The sequence below is a fragment of the Poromitra crassiceps genome, assembly GCF_964638095.1.
Source record: "Poromitra crassiceps genome assembly, chromosome: 8".
Lineage (NCBI taxonomy): Eukaryota > Metazoa > Chordata > Actinopteri > Beryciformes > Melamphaidae > Poromitra > Poromitra crassiceps.
In genome coordinates this window covers 18182997-18202113 of record NC_139629.1, presented here as the reverse complement: position 1 = coordinate 18202113, position 19117 = coordinate 18182997, and the positions used below count along the sequence as shown (strand labels likewise).

The window sequence follows — 19117 nt, the reverse complement described above, 5'->3', positions numbered from 1 at the left end:
GGCATTCCTGCTTGCATTTTTTTGGCATTATTAAAATAAAAACGAAACTGACCATAGACAGAATATAGATCCAGTGACTGTACACTGACAGTGATCATAGACAGAATATAGATCCAGTGACTGTACACTGACAGTGATCATAGACAGAATATAGATCCAGTGACTGTACACTGACAGTGACCATAGACAGAATATAGATCCAGTGACTGTACACTGACAGTGATCATAGACAGAATATAGATCCAGTGACTGTACACTGACAGTGATCATAGACAGAATATAGATCCAGTGACTGTACACTGACAGTGATCATAGACAGAATATAGATCCAGTGACTGTACACTGACAGTGACCATAGACAGAATATAGATCCAGTGACTGTACACTGACAGTGACCATAGACAGAATATAGATCCAGTGACTGTACACTGACAGTGATCATAGACAGAATATAGATCCAGTGACTGTACACTGACAGTGATCATAGACAGAATATAGATCCAGTGACTGTACACTGACAGTGACCATAGACAGAATATAGATCCAGTGACTGTACACTGACAGTGAGTCTCTTCTTGGTTCACAGATGATGGGAAAGACGCAGACTCGTTGCTGGATGACACGGTGGCCAACAGCAACCAGAACAACAGTAATTGTTCATCCCCGTCACGCATGTCTGACTCTGTGTCTCTGACCACTGACAGCAGCCAGGACAACTCCCTCTGCACCCCCGAGAGAGAGGCCAAGATGCCCTTCCTCCCCAAGAGCCGGTAGAGTACCATTCTTCAACACGTCAGCATGCCAGGAGAGCCGTTCAGTCTGTAACAAAACCAATCACCCCCTTGTTCTGTGTTCTAGGCAAGAAGATGAGAACATGAACCAGCGCAAAGACACAACTCCTCTCCACCATAATGGCAATGGCTCAGACACATCCCTGCAGGCCCTGTTGAAAACCCAGCAGACCCAGCCGGAGAAAATGGGTGACTATGACCTCTCCATGGAAGCCAGGCTGGCGTTCATTGAGAAAGGCATCAATAACGGCATGGGAGATGCCTACACAAAGTGGGACCAGATCAATATGAATGTGTCCAAGCTGCCGACTGATAACATGGTTCAGCTGGACGACTTTGACAAAACCAAGAATGGTTCCTTAGCCAAGGAGGACTTGAACAACAAGCAGGGCTTCAGCAATGACAACATGGACCATTTAGAAAACGGCAACCAGCAGCTGGGCGACTGCTTCAATAGTCTGGGGGGGAAAAGCCAAGCGATGTCACCGATGAGAGTGGAGACATCCGTGGTGCGTACGGCCTCGACAGGCGTGACAGCCAGCAGTGACATGTCTCTGTCTCGCAGCACGGAGGAATTGTCCCCGGAGAAGCGGTGCCCGCCCCCTCAGGTGACAAAGTCTCACAGCGTCACCAACATCGAGACGGGCGGCATGAAGCTGTACTCCATCGACGGGGATGACGACGACTCGTGCGACGCGGGGGCGATCAGCAGGGGGATCGGACCCGGAGCTCAGGGCCAGAGCATCGTCAGGAGCAAGTCGGCCTCCTTGCTCAACGAGCAGACTCTCCAGGTCTACCCCGGCTCCTCGGCCTCCTCCTCCGACCTGCTCTGCAGCTCCTCCAAGCCCCCTGCCAGCAGCAGATACCCGGGCTCCTCCAGCATGGCCATGGGCCTCCCTCCCCCTCAGTACAATATCCAGTACACAAGCAGTGCCATGCCTAAAGAGGGCCTCTGGGCCCAGCGGACGCCCATGCCCCCAGAGCACCAAGGCTACCTCCCTCCACCTCAACACTCACTAGCCAACACCAACTACTCCAACCGTAACCAGGCGCCTCCCTACCCTCTGCAGCCCCAGCAGAGGGGACCTCCCCTGGGGGCCAAACCCTCCGGGGACATGTGGGCCTCCGGTGGCCAGCCTAGAAGCAGCACTCTGCAGAGGCAAAGCAGCAGCTCCTCCACGGCCTCTATGGGCGACCCGAGGCGCATGCAGGTGCCCGAGGGAGAGTACATGACATACAGGGACATTCACACTCTCGGCAGGGGGCCGCTGGCAATGAGCCAGGCCATGCAGAGGCCCCTCTCCGCGCGCACGTACAGCATCGATGTGCCCGGAGCCCCCAGGCCGCACAGCGCCAGGCCGCAGCCCCACGAGCTGCCAGAGAGGACCATGTCTGTCAGTGACTTCAACTACCAGCACAGCAGCCCCAGCAAGAGGCCCAACACCAGGGTGAAGTCTGAGCACTCGCTCCTGGATGGGCCCGGAGTACCGGGAGGCGTCGGGCCAGGACGGGTACCGTCCGACTGGAGAGACCAGGTGATGCGTCACATTGAGGCCAAGAAATTGGAAAAGGTAAAGAACACGGCTATGATCAACAAAAATACTCATTAGTCATATTGTCCGTTCAGTGCTGAAGGAAAAACTGTATCTCTCTACCGTTCCTTATGGGATCCTCTTTTTTACCCAGGTTGGTCTTAAACCTTGTGTTCATAAGTGACATAGATCAGGATGGTGGGAATAACAGTTTGAATGTGTTCATCTTCACAGGCCTAAGTCGTAGGTGTTCATCTATTAAGTTAACATAGATTATTGTGTTGTATTATACATCAGGGATACTCAACTTGCTTTGCCCGAGGGCCACTTTCGTGAAATGATAGAAGGCCAGGGGCCAGTTAATAAACAATCAATATACATTTTTCTGTAGCGGATTGTAGGTTTTTGGGGTGTCAGCCGGAGTTTAGTCTGACAATGTTGTGCACACCGGATAGTTAGTTACCGGTAAGTTAATTAGGTTAGGTACATACATAAGTGCCTGGGTAGTGAGCAGACAGCGGTATTTGACAATTTAGCAGCTAAATCATAGATTATTGAAAGATATTCCATATTCCGGACTGAAATGCTATAACAGAAGTGGAGTATTGGCCAGAATGACATGAACATTTGGACACTTATTCAGCGGGTATCTTGGATTTTGCGTTCAGGTGCACTGTAAAAAAAAAAAATCCATTCCCATCACGGGCCACACAGGGGGCACCGGGCCGCAAGTTGAGTATCACTATTATACAGTAACAGCATGTGAGCAAGAAGGAAAAGTTAGCTTTTTCGAAAGCCTTCACTTTTTTAACGTGTAAGTGCCAAGAAAACAAATTGCTAAAGCCTACTAACTCAACTGTACAGCTGATAGTTGTCATGCACTGCACGTCTTTGCTGTATGCTGTAAACTGTTGTGTATTTTTGTCCTCACTCATTTGGTGGCTCGCATGGCTGCCACTGACATGTGGGTTGGTGTTGGCTGTTCCATGTTGTCCCTCTGTTCAGAATGTGCTGTCGCGGTCCTATAATTCCAATTTCGCCCCGATGAGCTGGTCTCACTACGGCAGCTCTAGGGATATGCATGCCAGCCAAGGCTCTCTGGTGGTTAGTGCCAGAGACGGACAGCCCTGCGGAGCTTTGGGCCTCTGTGTGAGTACTGTGACTTTTAGCTAGCTAGCAAGCTAGCTACCGCAGCTCCCGCTAAGCTGGGACTCCCCCAGCTCCTGCTAGTTTCACATCCTCCAAAGAGAAGGAAATACCCGTTTCCTTCTTTCCTCCAGCTTGAGAAGAGATCACTGTTGTCCAGAAGCAACCTTTCACTTGTCCTTTTTGCATAAGTGAAAGCATCATGTCTGCCCACATGTGATCTGTCACCACCGTGTAATACATGTGATGCCTTCTCAGTGGGAAAGACGGATGGATTCTAACAGGGTTTTTGTTTAGCTCCTCTCAGGGTGCGTTCAGACTGGGTCCACTTGGCTATATATATATTTTATTTTATATATATAGTTAATTTATCTCCTTGTCATGGTTTAATTTGACAAGTGCGAAAGTGAGATTACGACTGAAACGAACAAGCTGAAGCGGGTCTGCCTGGCAGAGATGGACTCTGCTCGATTGTGACAGAGACTGCTTTTGTTTCCCTTCGGTCTGAAAGTAATTGAACTGAGCCCAGGAAAAGAACTCAACAGTGATACATTATACAGCCATGTTTTGTCCCATAGTTACTTCCTTCACAAGAACCCTAAATAAGTTCTTGTGAAATTCCTTCACAAGAACCCTAAATAAAGAACCCTAAAACAATAAACCCTAAAAAAAAGCGTCATGAATCCAAACGGGACAGACATCATTTGAGAGCTGTCGGTGTGAAACCAAACGGGACAGCTATACACACGGGACACGGTTGGTTTGTATCCACGGTCTTGAAACAGATTTTCAAAAGGACCCAGTCAGAAAGCGCCCTCAGTCTAATGCAAATTAGACCTGTTTAAAAGGGGCCTCATTCTTTGTACCATCATAAAATTGGTTTAGTGACCTTAGTAAAATCATCGTCATATCAGAGAGCGGCATTGACATACTGTAACTGAAAGCTGACTTGACAGATAGATCAAGGACAGGTCATTTATATGTTGCAGTTTCTAGTGCTTTTTAGGAATTAAAGGAAAATATAAATAAAACAATTATTTTGGTTGTGGTATTGTCCTTTGGGAGGCTTTCTTTTCTAGTGATACACATTTATATGGTGTGTATATTCTAGGGGTGCACAGATATGAAAAATGTGGCCGATACGGACAAACAATATTAACATTGCTGTTATGGCCGATAACTGATATTTACCGATGTCGATATGATCTGTATAAAATCAAGTTCTATGATCATCAAATTTTGTACATACTGAAAAATTTGAACAAGTAATGTATTTTCTTCATTTACTAAACATCTGGAAAAGCCCATAAATCGCATAGTTTCCTCTCTGTGAACATTTTGGCTGATACCGATAACTGAGATTAACATTGCTAACATCGGATCGATGCCGATATATAAAAAAATGACTAACATCGGCCGATAATGATATGATTGCTGATATATCGTGCATCCCTAATAGTATATTCTCATAATAAAATCCAACTGACAACAAGTGGAGTATTTAACCGGGAGGGAAATCAACTTATTTAGGTCGTTCTCTTGATAAAGAAAGCCTTCCTTGAATTGCGTCCCATGTTCTCGTTCAGATTATGCAATATTGCTATCATAGTTGTATGGTACAAAACACCCCCCTTTTAAACCTGCCAGACACTGATATGTCTGTGCCATCATCCCTGTGTGTCACCCTCCAATCAACAGCCACTGTGCCCCCTGTAGGTTAGAACCTGTGATTGCAATGTGTCTCTGCAGCCATGATTCCTCCCCTCCCTCTCCTCAATCATCGTCTTCTTAATCATTCATCTTTACTCCTACTTTTGATCACTTCAGAATCACTTCATAGCCTTTCACTTTGTGTGTGGAGATGAAAACTGTGTTTTGTCAAGGTAAGCGGTGGTAGTGTGTGTCTAGCTGAATAAGAAAATGTTGGGTGTGGAAATCTGTGAAAATTCAGCTTTACGCTACCTATACGTGTCTGAGACTGTTGTGTATCCATTGCCTACTTTACATTGAAAAGATATGCGTTTGGTAGGCTAATATTTAGGGTTGCATTGTGCTTAGTGTCTGAATTGCCTAACAGTTTTTAATCGTCCGTTTTTCACCGTCTTAATCAGATGTGCAGCTTTCCTCTTCTAAATCAACACCTGATCGACTAATGGGTTTACGAGACATGAAAACTTCTCATGTCGTTAGCTAATTGTCTGGGGTGTCAGTTATCCTGCTTCCCCCTCCCCTTTTGTTGCGAATGACGCACAAGCTTTATAGAGTGAGATTATGGCAGAATGTTAACCGCTGTCTCTCTCTTCCTTTGTAGGATGATGTGTTTGGTTCCCAAGGGCAACAGTGCTACAGCATGGACCCTCACAGAAAAGTAGGCCTAATACCTGTCAAAGTTGAAAACCTTTATTTGCCCAGTAACAAAGCATTTTGACATAGACATTTCAAGCTAAAAAATATATATATTTTGGGGAAATTAAATATACCAGGGCTGTGTGTGTGTGTGTGTGAAGTCTATATCACACAGGGAGGTTGCCAGCACAACTGCAGAGAAAACCAGTCAGCATTAACTTCAGTACAGTACACCTGAAGTTCAGTACAGTACACCTGAAGTCAGTCAGCATTGACTTCAGTACAGTGCACCTGAAGTCAGGCAGCATTGACTTCAGTACAGTACACCTGAAGTCAGTCAGCATTGACTTCAGTACAGTACACCTGAAGTCAGTCAGCATTGACTTCAGTACAGTACACCTGAAGTCAGTCAGCATTGACTTCAGTACAGTACACCTGAAGTCAGTCAGCATTGACTTCAGTACAGTACACCTGAAGTCAGTCAGCATTGACTTCAGTACAGTACACCTGAAGTCAGGCAGCATTGACTTCAGTACAGTACACCTGAAGTCAGTCAGCATTGACTTCAGTACAGTACACCTGAAGTCAGTCAGCATTGACTTCAGTACAGTACACCTGAAGTCAGTCACCATTGACTTCAGTACAGTACACCTGAAGTTCAGTACAGTACACCTGAAGTCAGTCACCATTGACTTCAGTACAGTACACCTGAAGTTCAGTACAGTACACCTGAAGTCAGTCAGCATTGACTACAGTACACCTGAAGTTCAGTACAGTACACCTGAAGTCAGTCAGCATTGACTTCAGTACAGTACACCTGAAGTCAGTCACCATTGACTTCAGTACAGTACACCTGAAGTCAGTGGTGACTGCTTTTCTCTGGAGTTGTGCTGGCAGCCTCCCTGTGTGTTATATGGACAAACATTCACCTGTGTTTCAACTGACATGAGGGTGAGTAGATGACAGAATTGTAATGTTTGGGTGAACTGTTCCTTTAGGTCCTGACCTTAAATGAGTTGGGTCAGAGACATATGAATGATGCATCAAATGTCTTAAGATATTTTAATTTATGGTGTATTTATAATTATGTGTTGTGTAATGAATTGTATTTGTATTTAATACTGGTCTTATAATAGGAATACAGTTTCTCCATTCTTCCGCATCCTGGTGGCTCATCTTGTCGGGCGCGTACCACAAAGGCTTAGTCCTTTGTGTGGCCGCCCCGGGTTCTAATCCAACCCGTGCTCCTTTTTTGCCACATGTCACCCCCCCCCCCCACACACACACACACCTTTCCTGTCTATCTACAGTCATATCCAATAAAGGCAAAAATGCACCAACAAATAATCTTAAAATAATAATGATAATAATCACACAAATTGAATATCCCCATTCAAACAATTCAATCTGATACTTTTAATTGAATTGCTGTGTGTGTGCACTTTGTCCTGTGTGCTGGCGGTGAGTGATTTTCAGGACATCGTAGTTCCAGGTGATGAGTCGGTAGAAGCATTCCCCTTGACAGCATCCTGAGAAGGGAGTGGGGGGGGGGGGGGGGGGAGAAATCAACAGCTTATTCTGAAATCAAAATAAGACGTGATCGTTGATTCCATATGCAGCGTAACACTGCTTGACTCTCCGTTCTCTCTCGCCCGTCGACGTGTGCGTCTGTCTCACACAGGTGCCTTTAATGAACGGTCAGATGGGCCCTCCCGCTCGGCCTCCGATGAGCCAGGCACCAATGGCCCGCCACCCCTCCAGAGAGCAGCTCATTGACTACCTGATGCTCAAAGTCTCCCAGCAGCCCCAGGGGCCGCCACGCCTCCCGCACGACTCAATGCAGCAAGAGGTGAGGGACGCTCTGTATGTGAACGGAAATCGTGATTTGCTGAGAAATGAATCAAACGTTGATTTTCAGGATAGTGGTTTCGCTACAGGCTCCCTATAAAAACACTAAGAACGGTAGATCAATGGAAAATAGACTTCGCTGATGTTTGATTAATCACATTTGTAAGCCATTGACCCATTTAAGTTTTTTAAATACCTAACTAAACTTTAACAACTTGTGAAATACCCTCTATGGATTTTTAAGCCTAATATGTAATGGGTATGTAATAAACAGTAAGTGACTGTAAGTAAATGGCTAAGGAAAGTGTGCGGGTCTGTTTCAGATCCGTGTGAAAGTGGAGAAGAATCCTGAGCTTGGTTTCAGTATATCGGGAGGAGTGGGGGGCCGGGGAAACCCCTTCCATCCAGATGACAATGTACGTCCCCTCCAGATCTTATTTCTGACCAACTACACTTACAAGAGCACATTGAGGGCTATCGCTCATTAGGTACAACTTTGTGACTGCTACGTATGTAACTGATGGGATATTTCCCCCCGTGTCGTTTTTAGGGTATATTTGTGACAAGGGTTCAACCTGATGGACCGGCATCCAAGATCCTTCAACCGGGAGATAAAATTATCCAGGTACTGTATGCTGCAAAAAAAGGAAGAAGTCACAAATCATGAGTTAGTTAAACGTTTCCCCAGTGAGGATCTTTAAACATGTTAACCACAAAATATGATTTCTTCCAGGCAAATGGATACAACTTTGTGAATATTGATCATGGGAACGCTGTCTCCCTGCTGAAGACGTTTCCCAGCACTGTGGATATGATCATCGTCAGAGATGCGCTCGCGTAGACTCCACCCCTTTTCGCCGAGGAGAAACGGACCTCCGCTAAGGACGCAGACATTTCTTCTGACTCTGGTATTTTTCTACACGGAAAGAGACTGGTTCATCGATACCTGCTGGGAGACTATTTATAATAAGAGATCTTCAGAGCCTTGATGTAACGGGGGGGGGGGGGGGGGGGGGAACCACTGAATGTAGTGGATAGAGGAGAGGAGGGGGCAAACATCTTGGAAGCACGCGTCCTCAAAAGGCCATCACTGTGGTATGTATTTTTCTATAGAGGAAGCCGAGGATATGACCTGCTCTGACGCAACTAATTACTGTGGTCTCTGTACAGATTTTTCTTTTCTTTATTTTTTACCCCCGTCAAGTCGAAAACTCATTAACCCCCCTTCATCATGAGTTTTATTTCTGTGGGAGGAACATGAATTGTAGCTGACCACTAGGGGGCAGGGCTCCCTCTCTTTTGTCATCCGATTTGCCTTTCTTTTTTGGTCATTACTACTAAGTTGAAACCACTTCCTGGTCTGCTGTGTGATCTGATATGGGGGACAGTGTTATGTGCTTTTTTTAATGTGTGAAGACGAATGTAGAACACGGTGGTGTTTTTGTTTTTTGGGGGAAAGAATTGTAAGATCGAAAGAGCCCCGAACGAGGCGAAGAGGACACCATCTGCCTCTGGCACCACAAAACCTGCGTCGTCCAACGCCGCTGTACCCGCTTGGCATATCACGTCACCTCCTATGCTGTCATCAAAAATCCTTCACAGCCTGAGGGAATAGCACCACCTTCAAGATGCCGATAAAAAAAATGGCTGCATGTGATTTCTGGGACTGCAATACAAAACGGAAGCTCGAAAAGCCACGAGAGTGCGAAGTTACTGTGCGTCCGCTCGGCCTTCATCCGCCTTGCCAGTTGCAGGTTTTTGTCAAAGCCAGGAAAATATGTGGCGGTTACGCTAGTTTAACCAAAGCACGTTTGGAAAGTGTGCAACGTTACAGGTGGTGAGCGCACGAGACGACGCGAGAACGGGGTCTGAATCGGAACAGGTCGGGTTTGGGCCTCTGTGGTTTCGTCTTAACAGGCGAGGGTTTCAATGTCTGGCAACCTTTTATTTTCATATGGGGAGAAGACCACAGTTTGCCTTTTGTGTCTGTAAAACAAACAAACAAAACGGATGTTGCGCCACGCTTTATAGACCCATCACGTGGAGCAGTGTCTCGATCTGGTTTCCTTTTGCTGTACAGAGAATTGAGTGGGGAGAAGCAAGTTGTCAAGTGCCATAGACCTTGAGCTGTTTGAACAGGGGGGAGCTTTACCCCGAGATCCAAGCAATACTCACTCACAACAGATGAATCACTCTTGCGAGTACATTTGCAGCATAACGGCTTAACTCATTCAGGGCCAGTTTAGGACTGCCAATATTTAGCACAGGCCAAAGATTTTCATAATTGTTGGTCATCTTTCAAGACCCACAGTAAATTATCTATTAGCACCAGAGTGATTTGCAATACCTCAAAATGAAGATGTACGTCTCTGGGTTCACCAGGAAAAAAAAAGTTAGCTTTTAGCATGTTCTGTACTCTACTTATATCCATTTATATACACCCTGTTTTCACCCAAAATGTCTCTCTCTCAGATGACAAACAGGAGCAAATGCAATTTCTGTAAAATATACATTCTCAAGCAGAACTCGCTCTCAATTCTTTTATTTTGAACTGTATTGACATCAGACATGTAAATACTATTCGTTATGACACAAATGAAAAAAAAAATATATATATATATATATATATATATACACATGAAGTGCTTTTTTTTTACATTCAACAATATAGCAGTGTGAGTGAGTGTGCAGACAGACACACAGACAGACAGACAGAGAGACAGACAGACAGACACACCGACAGACAGACAGACAGACAGACAGACAGACAGACAGACACACACACACACACACACACACACACACACACACACACACACACACACACACAGACACACACACACACACACACACGATCCCCCTTCGTTGCGTGATTTCTAACCCCACATAGGATAAGCAATAACCACGCCCTGTGGCGCCGGGATTGGCCAGGAGCAACAGTGGAGCAGAGACACTACACTGGAGGGCACGCAGTCCAGCGATTTCATGAAGCTCTTGAGAACGGGCAGCGGACTTCTGCCTGCCTAGCTGTTCATGTGCTGCTCGTCCATGTGCCCTGTCATATTCTCCCTGCTATCGTTGCCGTTTTCCCCTCGGCTATTCAACACGTCCTCACCGCCCTCTGATCACTGCTGATCGATCATTTCCTCATTCCTCCGATGATCAAACGCATCTGTGGATTACTTTCTCCGGTTTTCTCCGGCTGGCACACAGGAAGGCTGGCACACAGAAAAGCGACCAGCTCCTGCAGCGCGCGAGGGGCGTTTCAATGGGGTTTCTCCTGTCAGCACAAGGCAAGCTCCTTATCCATTTTCTGATATTCCTCCTGCTCAATTTCAAAACAACAGCTGCGGTATGTGTTTGTTCACGTGTTGTCTTAGATGATAGGGACCTGATACCATGTGACAGGCTGGGGAAGTGTTTTAACTACGCCCTGCAGTAATAAAAACAAAAACACGTCAAACACGTCATTGGCCCTCTGGGCTATTCCTGATAAGACGTCAAAGACGTCATTGGCCCTGAATGAGTTAAGAGCAATAGTAGAAGCCTTTATTTTCATTCAGAAAAACAAACATCAGATAGCTTCTTCTTTTTTTTAACACAAACGTTAAGTAATCTGATGTTTATACATGATTTTCTTTTTTTTTATATGTATATTGTGAGAAGAATCTTTTTGTAACAAAATGGCACAGGAGATGTGTAGTGCTGTTTGTTGCCTCGAAGAAATTGAATTGCTCCACATTGTTTAACGGTGAATGTTCTCGTCACTCTGCCCGAGGCTGTTTACCAGCTTGTAACGGAGTCTCAAAGCGTTAGTTGTTTAGAATTCCATGACTTTGTCATGTTCATTTGTGCAACAACAACAACAAAAATCAACCTCTACACTATTGGGAAAACGAATCCAATCGAAGCTGCGACGGCAAACCGTTTCATTCTTAATGTTTGTTAGTTGAATGTGTAAGAAGATACAATGTAATGCTATGTCAACTTGATGTGATCAAATGTCCATGTACCTGTTTGCATGGAATCAGCCTGTTGAGTCTGTTCATTCAGCGGTAAATCATTTTCCCATGAGACGTGTTTCCAAAAGAGATGGAAATGATTGACTTCAGTACCGAGCAGCGGCCCCACAACTTCCAGCGGTATGTTTGCAACCACTTAATTACATGTACAATATTATTGTTAGATTTGTTACCCACCATCCCCCTGGCAATGAATCAGTCAATGCCATTCGGTCATCCACTGTACTGTTCCTGTGTGTAACAGGAAGTCAGTTTGACCCATGCGTTGCGCTCATGGCAAACTGAAACAACAACACTGTGGTAATTGTCTTTTTTTTTCTTTTCTTATTATCATTGTTTGTTAAACGTTGCTCTAAGTGAAGCTGTAGGCCTACCCTTAATTTTTTAACTGAAGTGAAGTAAAAAGGCGTTTAAATTTGAAGAGGCGTCAAATGACAAAACGTGTGCGTTTCCCCCAAATTGTCTTACAGCATATTGTATTTTAAGCAGATTAGACCATTGTTTTTATTATTTGTGCTAATTTTTGTAAGTAATTTTCTTTTGATTCTGTAAGAATAGGAAAAATGTCTGTATTTTTCTGGGGTAATGGTCACTTTCTTTATATTCACAGAGAAAACGTACAGTCTGACAATGTAGACAATCCTAGGGGGAGAACCTGTTGTCACATTTTCTTCATCCAAGTTCGTCTCTTTTTTTATGCTCCCACATTGTTCTTATTTATTTAGCAGTCTCCTGTGAATTTTAGACCGTACTAATCAAAATGTAAATACTTTTAAAAAGTGAGAAAAGAAGAATTAATAATGGCATTAGTGACCGGAGTTTGTAAAACCAGCAATAAATTGCAATGCAGAGGCAACCCTTTTAATGTATAGCTAGTATTTCTAAGGTTTCTCTGGAAACGGCTACAGTAAGATGATGATTGATATGCATTTATCCAACATTCCAGATTTTGTATATAATTATCCTGTTTCTGAAGTAACCTGTGGAAAATAAACTAATGCTCTTTAAGAATCATTCTTTATTGTTCATTTCATCTTTTGGGTTTATCTTGAAAAGGGACAATGCCGGAACAAAGTCTTTAGAATTAGAATTAACTAGCCGTTGTGGGCGTGAGGTGCTGCAAACCTAACAGCTTGGGCCCAAACATGAAAAAGTGGTAGCCATAAGTACAATGGGCAACTAAACAAAAGCCTTAATATCACGATAATCACGGGTCAGTTTTGATACTACCAATGTATATCAATATGGTTCATGTAAGCAAAGTCACATTTTGTAATCCTATTATATAAATTACCTAGCAATTGTCATATCACAATATCACTTTGTTGACACTGGGGTAGTCTCAACATTGATTAGCTGGCCAGCCAAAAAGGCATATACATCCAGATATGCTGTAGTCTGCAACACATCCAATGATCTGCCACTTAAGTCACACAAATGGTAGCCTAGTGCCTACTATTTTTGAATGGAGCTATTTGGCAAATATTACAAATTGGATCACTCATAAAACAAGGTTGTCACAACCAATGTGATAATCACTATTTTACCCAAGGTTAGACTTTTCACAGAATCGTGTATAGGGAACAGTTGGAACCTAGCTTATGTCCTACTAGCAAACACTGCAACAGGAAATAAGCTGGGGGAAATTTAGAATGTTTATAAATGATGTCGAGTTGAAACCGTCTAGGTACACAGTAGTCTCATGTAGTCGATGTCATCAAGCTTCCAGCGACGGATGATATAATCTACGGCTGGCACTGCGAGACGAGGTACACAGTAACCCCAAGGCTCCTGCAAGACAAGGCCAGGAGAGTGGGAGGGTCATCACACTTTTAGATGTTTTATTACAGACCAAAATAGTCATTGTGTTACTTATGGTTGGAATTCTAGTGAAAATAAATTATTATCCTTTTTGCTGGGGACCCCCTGAAGACCCCACTTTTGAGAACCACTGCATAAAGCAACCAGAGTATTCTATTATATTCATCAAACTACCTGCTCTCAGTGGTTCTTCTGAAAAAGGGCTACATTTTATTAGTGTTAAAGCGCTACCTGGTGGAATGCTGAATGGCACTCACGGGCTGTGTGTGTGTTACAGTACCTCTTAATGCCCATGTCTCGGATGGTTAGAGGCCTCCACAAACTGTGTTCTAAGGGGGGGAGTTGGGAGCCACAGTCAACGATACATATTGTCACGTTTTGATATCGCGATATATTGTGGGATGATATATTGTGACATCCCTAGTACATAGTGGTACTTGGTTTGAAAAATTTGGGAACCTCTGATCTACAACATTAACTAACAACTCATTTCCTGATTAGATTAGAAGAAACAACTGACCTTGCCCACCTTTGCCCTATCTCCAGTTTGCACAAAATAAATCACTTTAAAAATGACAAATTACTCAATTGTGACCCAGACCTCTTGGCCACTTCCAGAACTTTCTCCATAGACCGGTAGCTCTGCTGGGATGCGGGGCCGATGTGGTAGGCCTCGTCTACAGAAAACAGGCACATAAACAGAAAGGTTCAGAAAGTAGTGAACAGTATAAGAAAAGGCACAGCAGAATCCTCTGTTTCATAGATATCTAACACCTCACCATGGCAACGTGCATGGAGTGTCTGTCCCCATCACTGTACACAGGCACAGAGCGGACACCCATCTTCTTGGCTGTCCTCGCCACATGACACGAAATCTGCTCCTGATTGGCTATCAGCACCTTCTCTATCCGTCCCCCTCCTAGATGGGACACAGGGGAATATCAGATTGTTCTGATTACTCATTGGAAGACACTTTCTTAAATTTGAATACAAAATGTTCTGTAATAACTGAAAGCATTGAAAGACAACATGTGCTATATTCCAAAATAGCAGCTGTGTAATTTAATTTCGATTCATGTAAAGTGCAATCAAGACAAAGTTTGAGTCCCAGAGAGAAAAACATGCCTTTCATTTGATAATCATTTTACACCTAGCATAGGAAATTGTGGTATGATTGCCTAGTTATAGTTTATGGCAGCAATAGACAACATGTTTGAGGTGTTGACAGTAACTTACAGAGAAGTGTTTTCTTCACCCCTCCTGAAACAAACCTCACATGCCCTTTGGTCCATGACACGTTCCTGAGAGAGGACAGGAGAGGAGAGGATGGAAGGAGAGGAGAGCAGAGGGGAGAGGAGAAGGGAAGGAGAGGGGATCTATCGACTAACCCCAGTTTCTTTCAAATACTTTATTAACTGATTGTATAGATCTTACTGCTTTTCCTAGTAATGTCCCTACAGTGAAGTTTAGCTTAGCTTTCTGTAATGCTGATTTCAGTACCTTCCTCTCCTCCTCATAACTCTCACATTCCAGCAACACATGCTGAACATTTTCCTGATTGTTACAACTTGCACAAATGCCAGTTGGGTGTTTTCCTATTTTATTAAGTGTACTATGCAATCCAGTGTGTCCTATTCTGAGACGAGTCATGGTTGTCTCTTCCTTCCGGTTCCTGCCCAGCCTACTTCCTACTCCGACCTTCTTCTGAATATTATACAGATGCCTACCTGTTTCATTTACATCCCAGTGCTCTTGCCATACTTTCTGCATATATATTTTAATAATTGACTTACCCTCCGCTTTACTTATTGGAACATCCATATCTATTGTTTTCAACTTAAGTGATTGCTTTGCTAATATGTCCACATCCTCATTTCCCTCTACCCCTACATCGGCAGGAACCCAAACAAACCCAACAGTCATATCCCTTTTATACAGTTCATATATAAGATGATGAATCATAAAAACAATCTCTTGTCTACATGACTTCAAAGAACTAATACTCACAAGCGCTGCCCAGCTGTCAGAGGCAATTACTGCATTGTTTTTCCTATTGTCTACCAACCATTGCAAAGCTGTTAAAATAGCTATGAGCTCCACTGTGTATACTGACAAATGATCTGTAGTCCTTTTCTTAATCTCTACCTTATACTGTGGGATAAAGACTGCCTCTCCTGTCCGTCCAGTTTCAGGGTCTTTTGAACCATCTGTAAATAACATCAACCGTCCTGACAGTGAAAGGTTTTTGTGAATCTTTGGGATTAGTTGATATTTGGAGGCTAATGAACCCAAGAGCAAGGGATTATACCTTTTACTCTCATTCGCATAACATGTATTCAAGAATTGACATGTTTTTGGTTTCTAAGACACTACTCCCCTTCCACTTTATCCTGTTCCATAGGTCATATTCTGGTCTCCGATCATGCAGATATCTCACTTGAACTGTTACCTTACTATGAAACAAACAGATCACATAGATGGAGATTGAATGCATCTCTGCTACGAGACCCTAGCTTTAAAGGAACACTCCACCCATTTTCAACCAGCTTTGTATCATTAGAACATCAGTAGTATATCAGAAAACTGTAAACTGTTTTGAAGTCTGTCATTTAATTTGACAGTTATTGAGTGTTAAAGTGTGGACCAGTGACATCACTGGTCCACACTAACTCAAATTAATAACTCATTAACTCAAATCAACTCTCAATAACTGTCAAACTAGATGAATGATGAATAGTTTGACAGTTATTGAGAGTTGATTTGAGTTAATGAGTTATTAATTTGAGTTAGTGTGGACCAGTGATGTCACTGGTCCACACTTTAACACTCAATAACTGTCAAATTAAATGACAGACTTCAAAACCGTTTACAGTTTTCTGATATACTACTGATGTTCTAATGATACAAAGCTGGTTGAAAATGGGCGGAGTGTTCCTTTAAAGAAGCCCTCAGGAATCAAATTAAGGAGTATATAGAATTCAATGTGTCCTCGGCTCCCTCTGCTGGGGTGGCTTGGGAAGCTATGAAGGCAGTCCTGAGAGGCTTTATTATCCAGTAGCCTATGCTTCATACAAGAAGAAAATTAGCATAGCCAAAGTTACAGAATTGGAAAAAAAAGGTTCAGACGGCTGAAACAATATTTAAACGGGACATGTCACCTATCAATTTGCTAATTTTTACACAATTAAAGTATGAATATAATATTTTATTATCACAGAAAGCGGAACTTTTGTTATTTAGAGCCAGGCAAAATTACTTTGAGTCAGGGGAAAAAGCAGGGAAACTCCTGGCAAGATATATTAAAAAGAAGGAATCCTCTTCAACCATTGCAGCCGTGCGCGGTCAGGGGGGAGCCTCATGACTAAACCAAGTGATATAAATCAGCATTTCTCAACTGGTGGGTCGCGACCCAAAGGTGGGTCGCGGGGCCGTTTTGATTGGGATTTTTTTTTCTTTTTTTTTCATATGTCATATTTCATTTGAGTTAAATTCAGATTATTGAAACTGGATTAGCCTGACCAGTTTTACTTGTTTAACAAGCTGAAGCACATGCTCTGCCTGTAATTCAAGAGAAGTCTGCCTTTTCATTTCATATTTAATTTTAGTTCAATTCAGATGATTGAAACTGGATTAGCATGGCCCCAGTTTAATTAAAAGTTATGACCAGTTTAAAAAAGCATATAGCCTGCCTGTGATTCAAGAAAAGTCTGCCTTTTTATTTCATATTAGTTAAATTCAGACTATTGAAACTGGATTAGCATGACCAGTAGCCTGTACTACGAAACTAGTTTAATGCCTTATCCGAGTAAGTTTGAGTTTAAACCTGGTTTAGCCGTACTACAAAGCAAGTTAACTTTCAATCACCATGGCAACTGACGCTGCAAAGCTAACCTGGTCGCGACCAGGTTAGCTTCAGAGGATAAGATCAAAATCCATGACAGACCCATATAATCGGCTCTCTGGAGTCACTCACCGTTCATATAAGATCGCCATATGAAAAATAGATTGCAGTCAACTGAGAATATAACAAGAAAAACATTTGTGGCTCTGTAGGCTACATAATTAAATTAAGCCTACTTACCACTTTATGTCTTAACAGCTCAACGATGCGTGGAGAAATATGATCACTATTAATCACCGCAGCGCATATCATGAATGGACCCTCAAATGGAGTGAGGGTGTCGTCTCAATTCAGTTGAGCAGTTTTCTCTTTTATAGTAGGCTATTAGGCTTTATACTAGGCTATTTTATATATGAATTATTCGATCAGTGCAACCACACACATGAGTGATAGAGATCATTATTCATTGAGCATGCGTTTCTAAATCTATGGTCTAAATAGGCTTACAGATTGTGGAAATGTATAGACTGAGATTACACATTTAGATTTGTTGCTGCTGCCTGTATCAATGCAGCTGTATCAATCGCTGATCAAAGTAAATCAAATGACTGATGTGAATACAAGCTGCTGCTTTAGACAGCCCTTCAGCAGACTATCCAACGCGGATTTTCATTCTGACATTAAATCGCGGATACATTAAATATCCGCTAAAACTCTGATCATGCACTGCGCTTCATTGAACGAGGAAATGGGTGTGGAAATGAGTGTGGGCGTGGATAAACTCAGCTGTTCATAATGTGATTGGCTGGCGCACCTCTTTCGCGTGGACGCGCGCCTGTGCACGAGCGAAAAACGTGCGCGTGCACAGGCAGATCCCAGGTCCACTTACCTAGTAAAAAACCAGCGTCGTAGTATCAGTTAACTAGATAGCTTTGATCCTGTTCAGTCAAACCAGATCAAAGGGACTTATCGCGGATCTGTTAAACTAGTTTCGTAGTACAGGGCTCAGGTTAACTTGTTTTATTATTATTATTATTATTATTATTAAGTTGTTTAAAAACATATAGGCATGTAATTCAAGATAAGTCTGCCTTTTATTTCATATTTCATACAGTTCAAATAAGACTTTCTGAGCATGACCAGTTTGACTTGTTTAAATTTAAAAACATATAGGCCTGTAATTCAAGTCTGCCTTATTTCAATTGGTTTTTAGCCCTAGTTGCACTTTTTTGTTCATTTGAGGTTTATAACAGTGCATGAAGGCATTGTGTATTAAATTAATGTGCTATTTTTTGTGCAATAAATTTGAGTGGTTTAAAAAAAAATCTGAAATTTCGGTCGCGACTTCATGACAAGGAAAATAGTGGGTCCTGAGGCTACACCAGTTGAGAACCACTGATAATACATTTAGAGAGTTTTACACAAATCTTTATACGTCTGAAAATACCTCAACAGATACTGAAATAAACTTCTTTCTTGAGGTTGAGGGCCTGAACCTTCCTATATTAGATGAACAACAACGTGACTCGCTTGATGCCCTGGGCCTAACCTGTTCTAAAGTATGCCCATATAGTTTGAAGGATATTTTTTTCGGTCGTTTAGAAAAACATATTACTTGTGTTTTTGGTACTGATAATTTAAACCCCCACTTATTTGCCCACTGTTCCACCATCTCAATTGCAGCCTGCAGTTTCCTCTGTATATATTTCAGATTCCGCCCCCTTATCCATAATGTCCCATCATCGGCATACAGCCATTTCCCTATGCCTT

At 43.0% G+C, this 19117-nt stretch overlaps 1 protein-coding gene across 1 annotated transcript in view; it reads left to right on the top strand.

Moving 5' to 3' along the window:
* erbin (erbb2 interacting protein) overlaps positions 1–8504 on the top strand; it is a gene marked incomplete at its 3' end in the record, with an annotated part of 100629 nt that extends 92125 nt beyond the window's left edge. The window contains 8 exon segments of the mRNA XM_083642132.1: positions 587–770; positions 859–2362; positions 3329–3472; positions 5781–5837; positions 7497–7664; positions 7987–8079; positions 8214–8288; positions 8397–8504. Coding sequence (XP_083498258.1) covers positions 587–770; positions 859–2362; positions 3329–3472; positions 5781–5837; positions 7497–7664; positions 7987–8079; positions 8214–8288; positions 8397–8504 — 2333 coding nt within the window.
* Positions 8505–19117: the final 10613 nt, after the last annotated feature.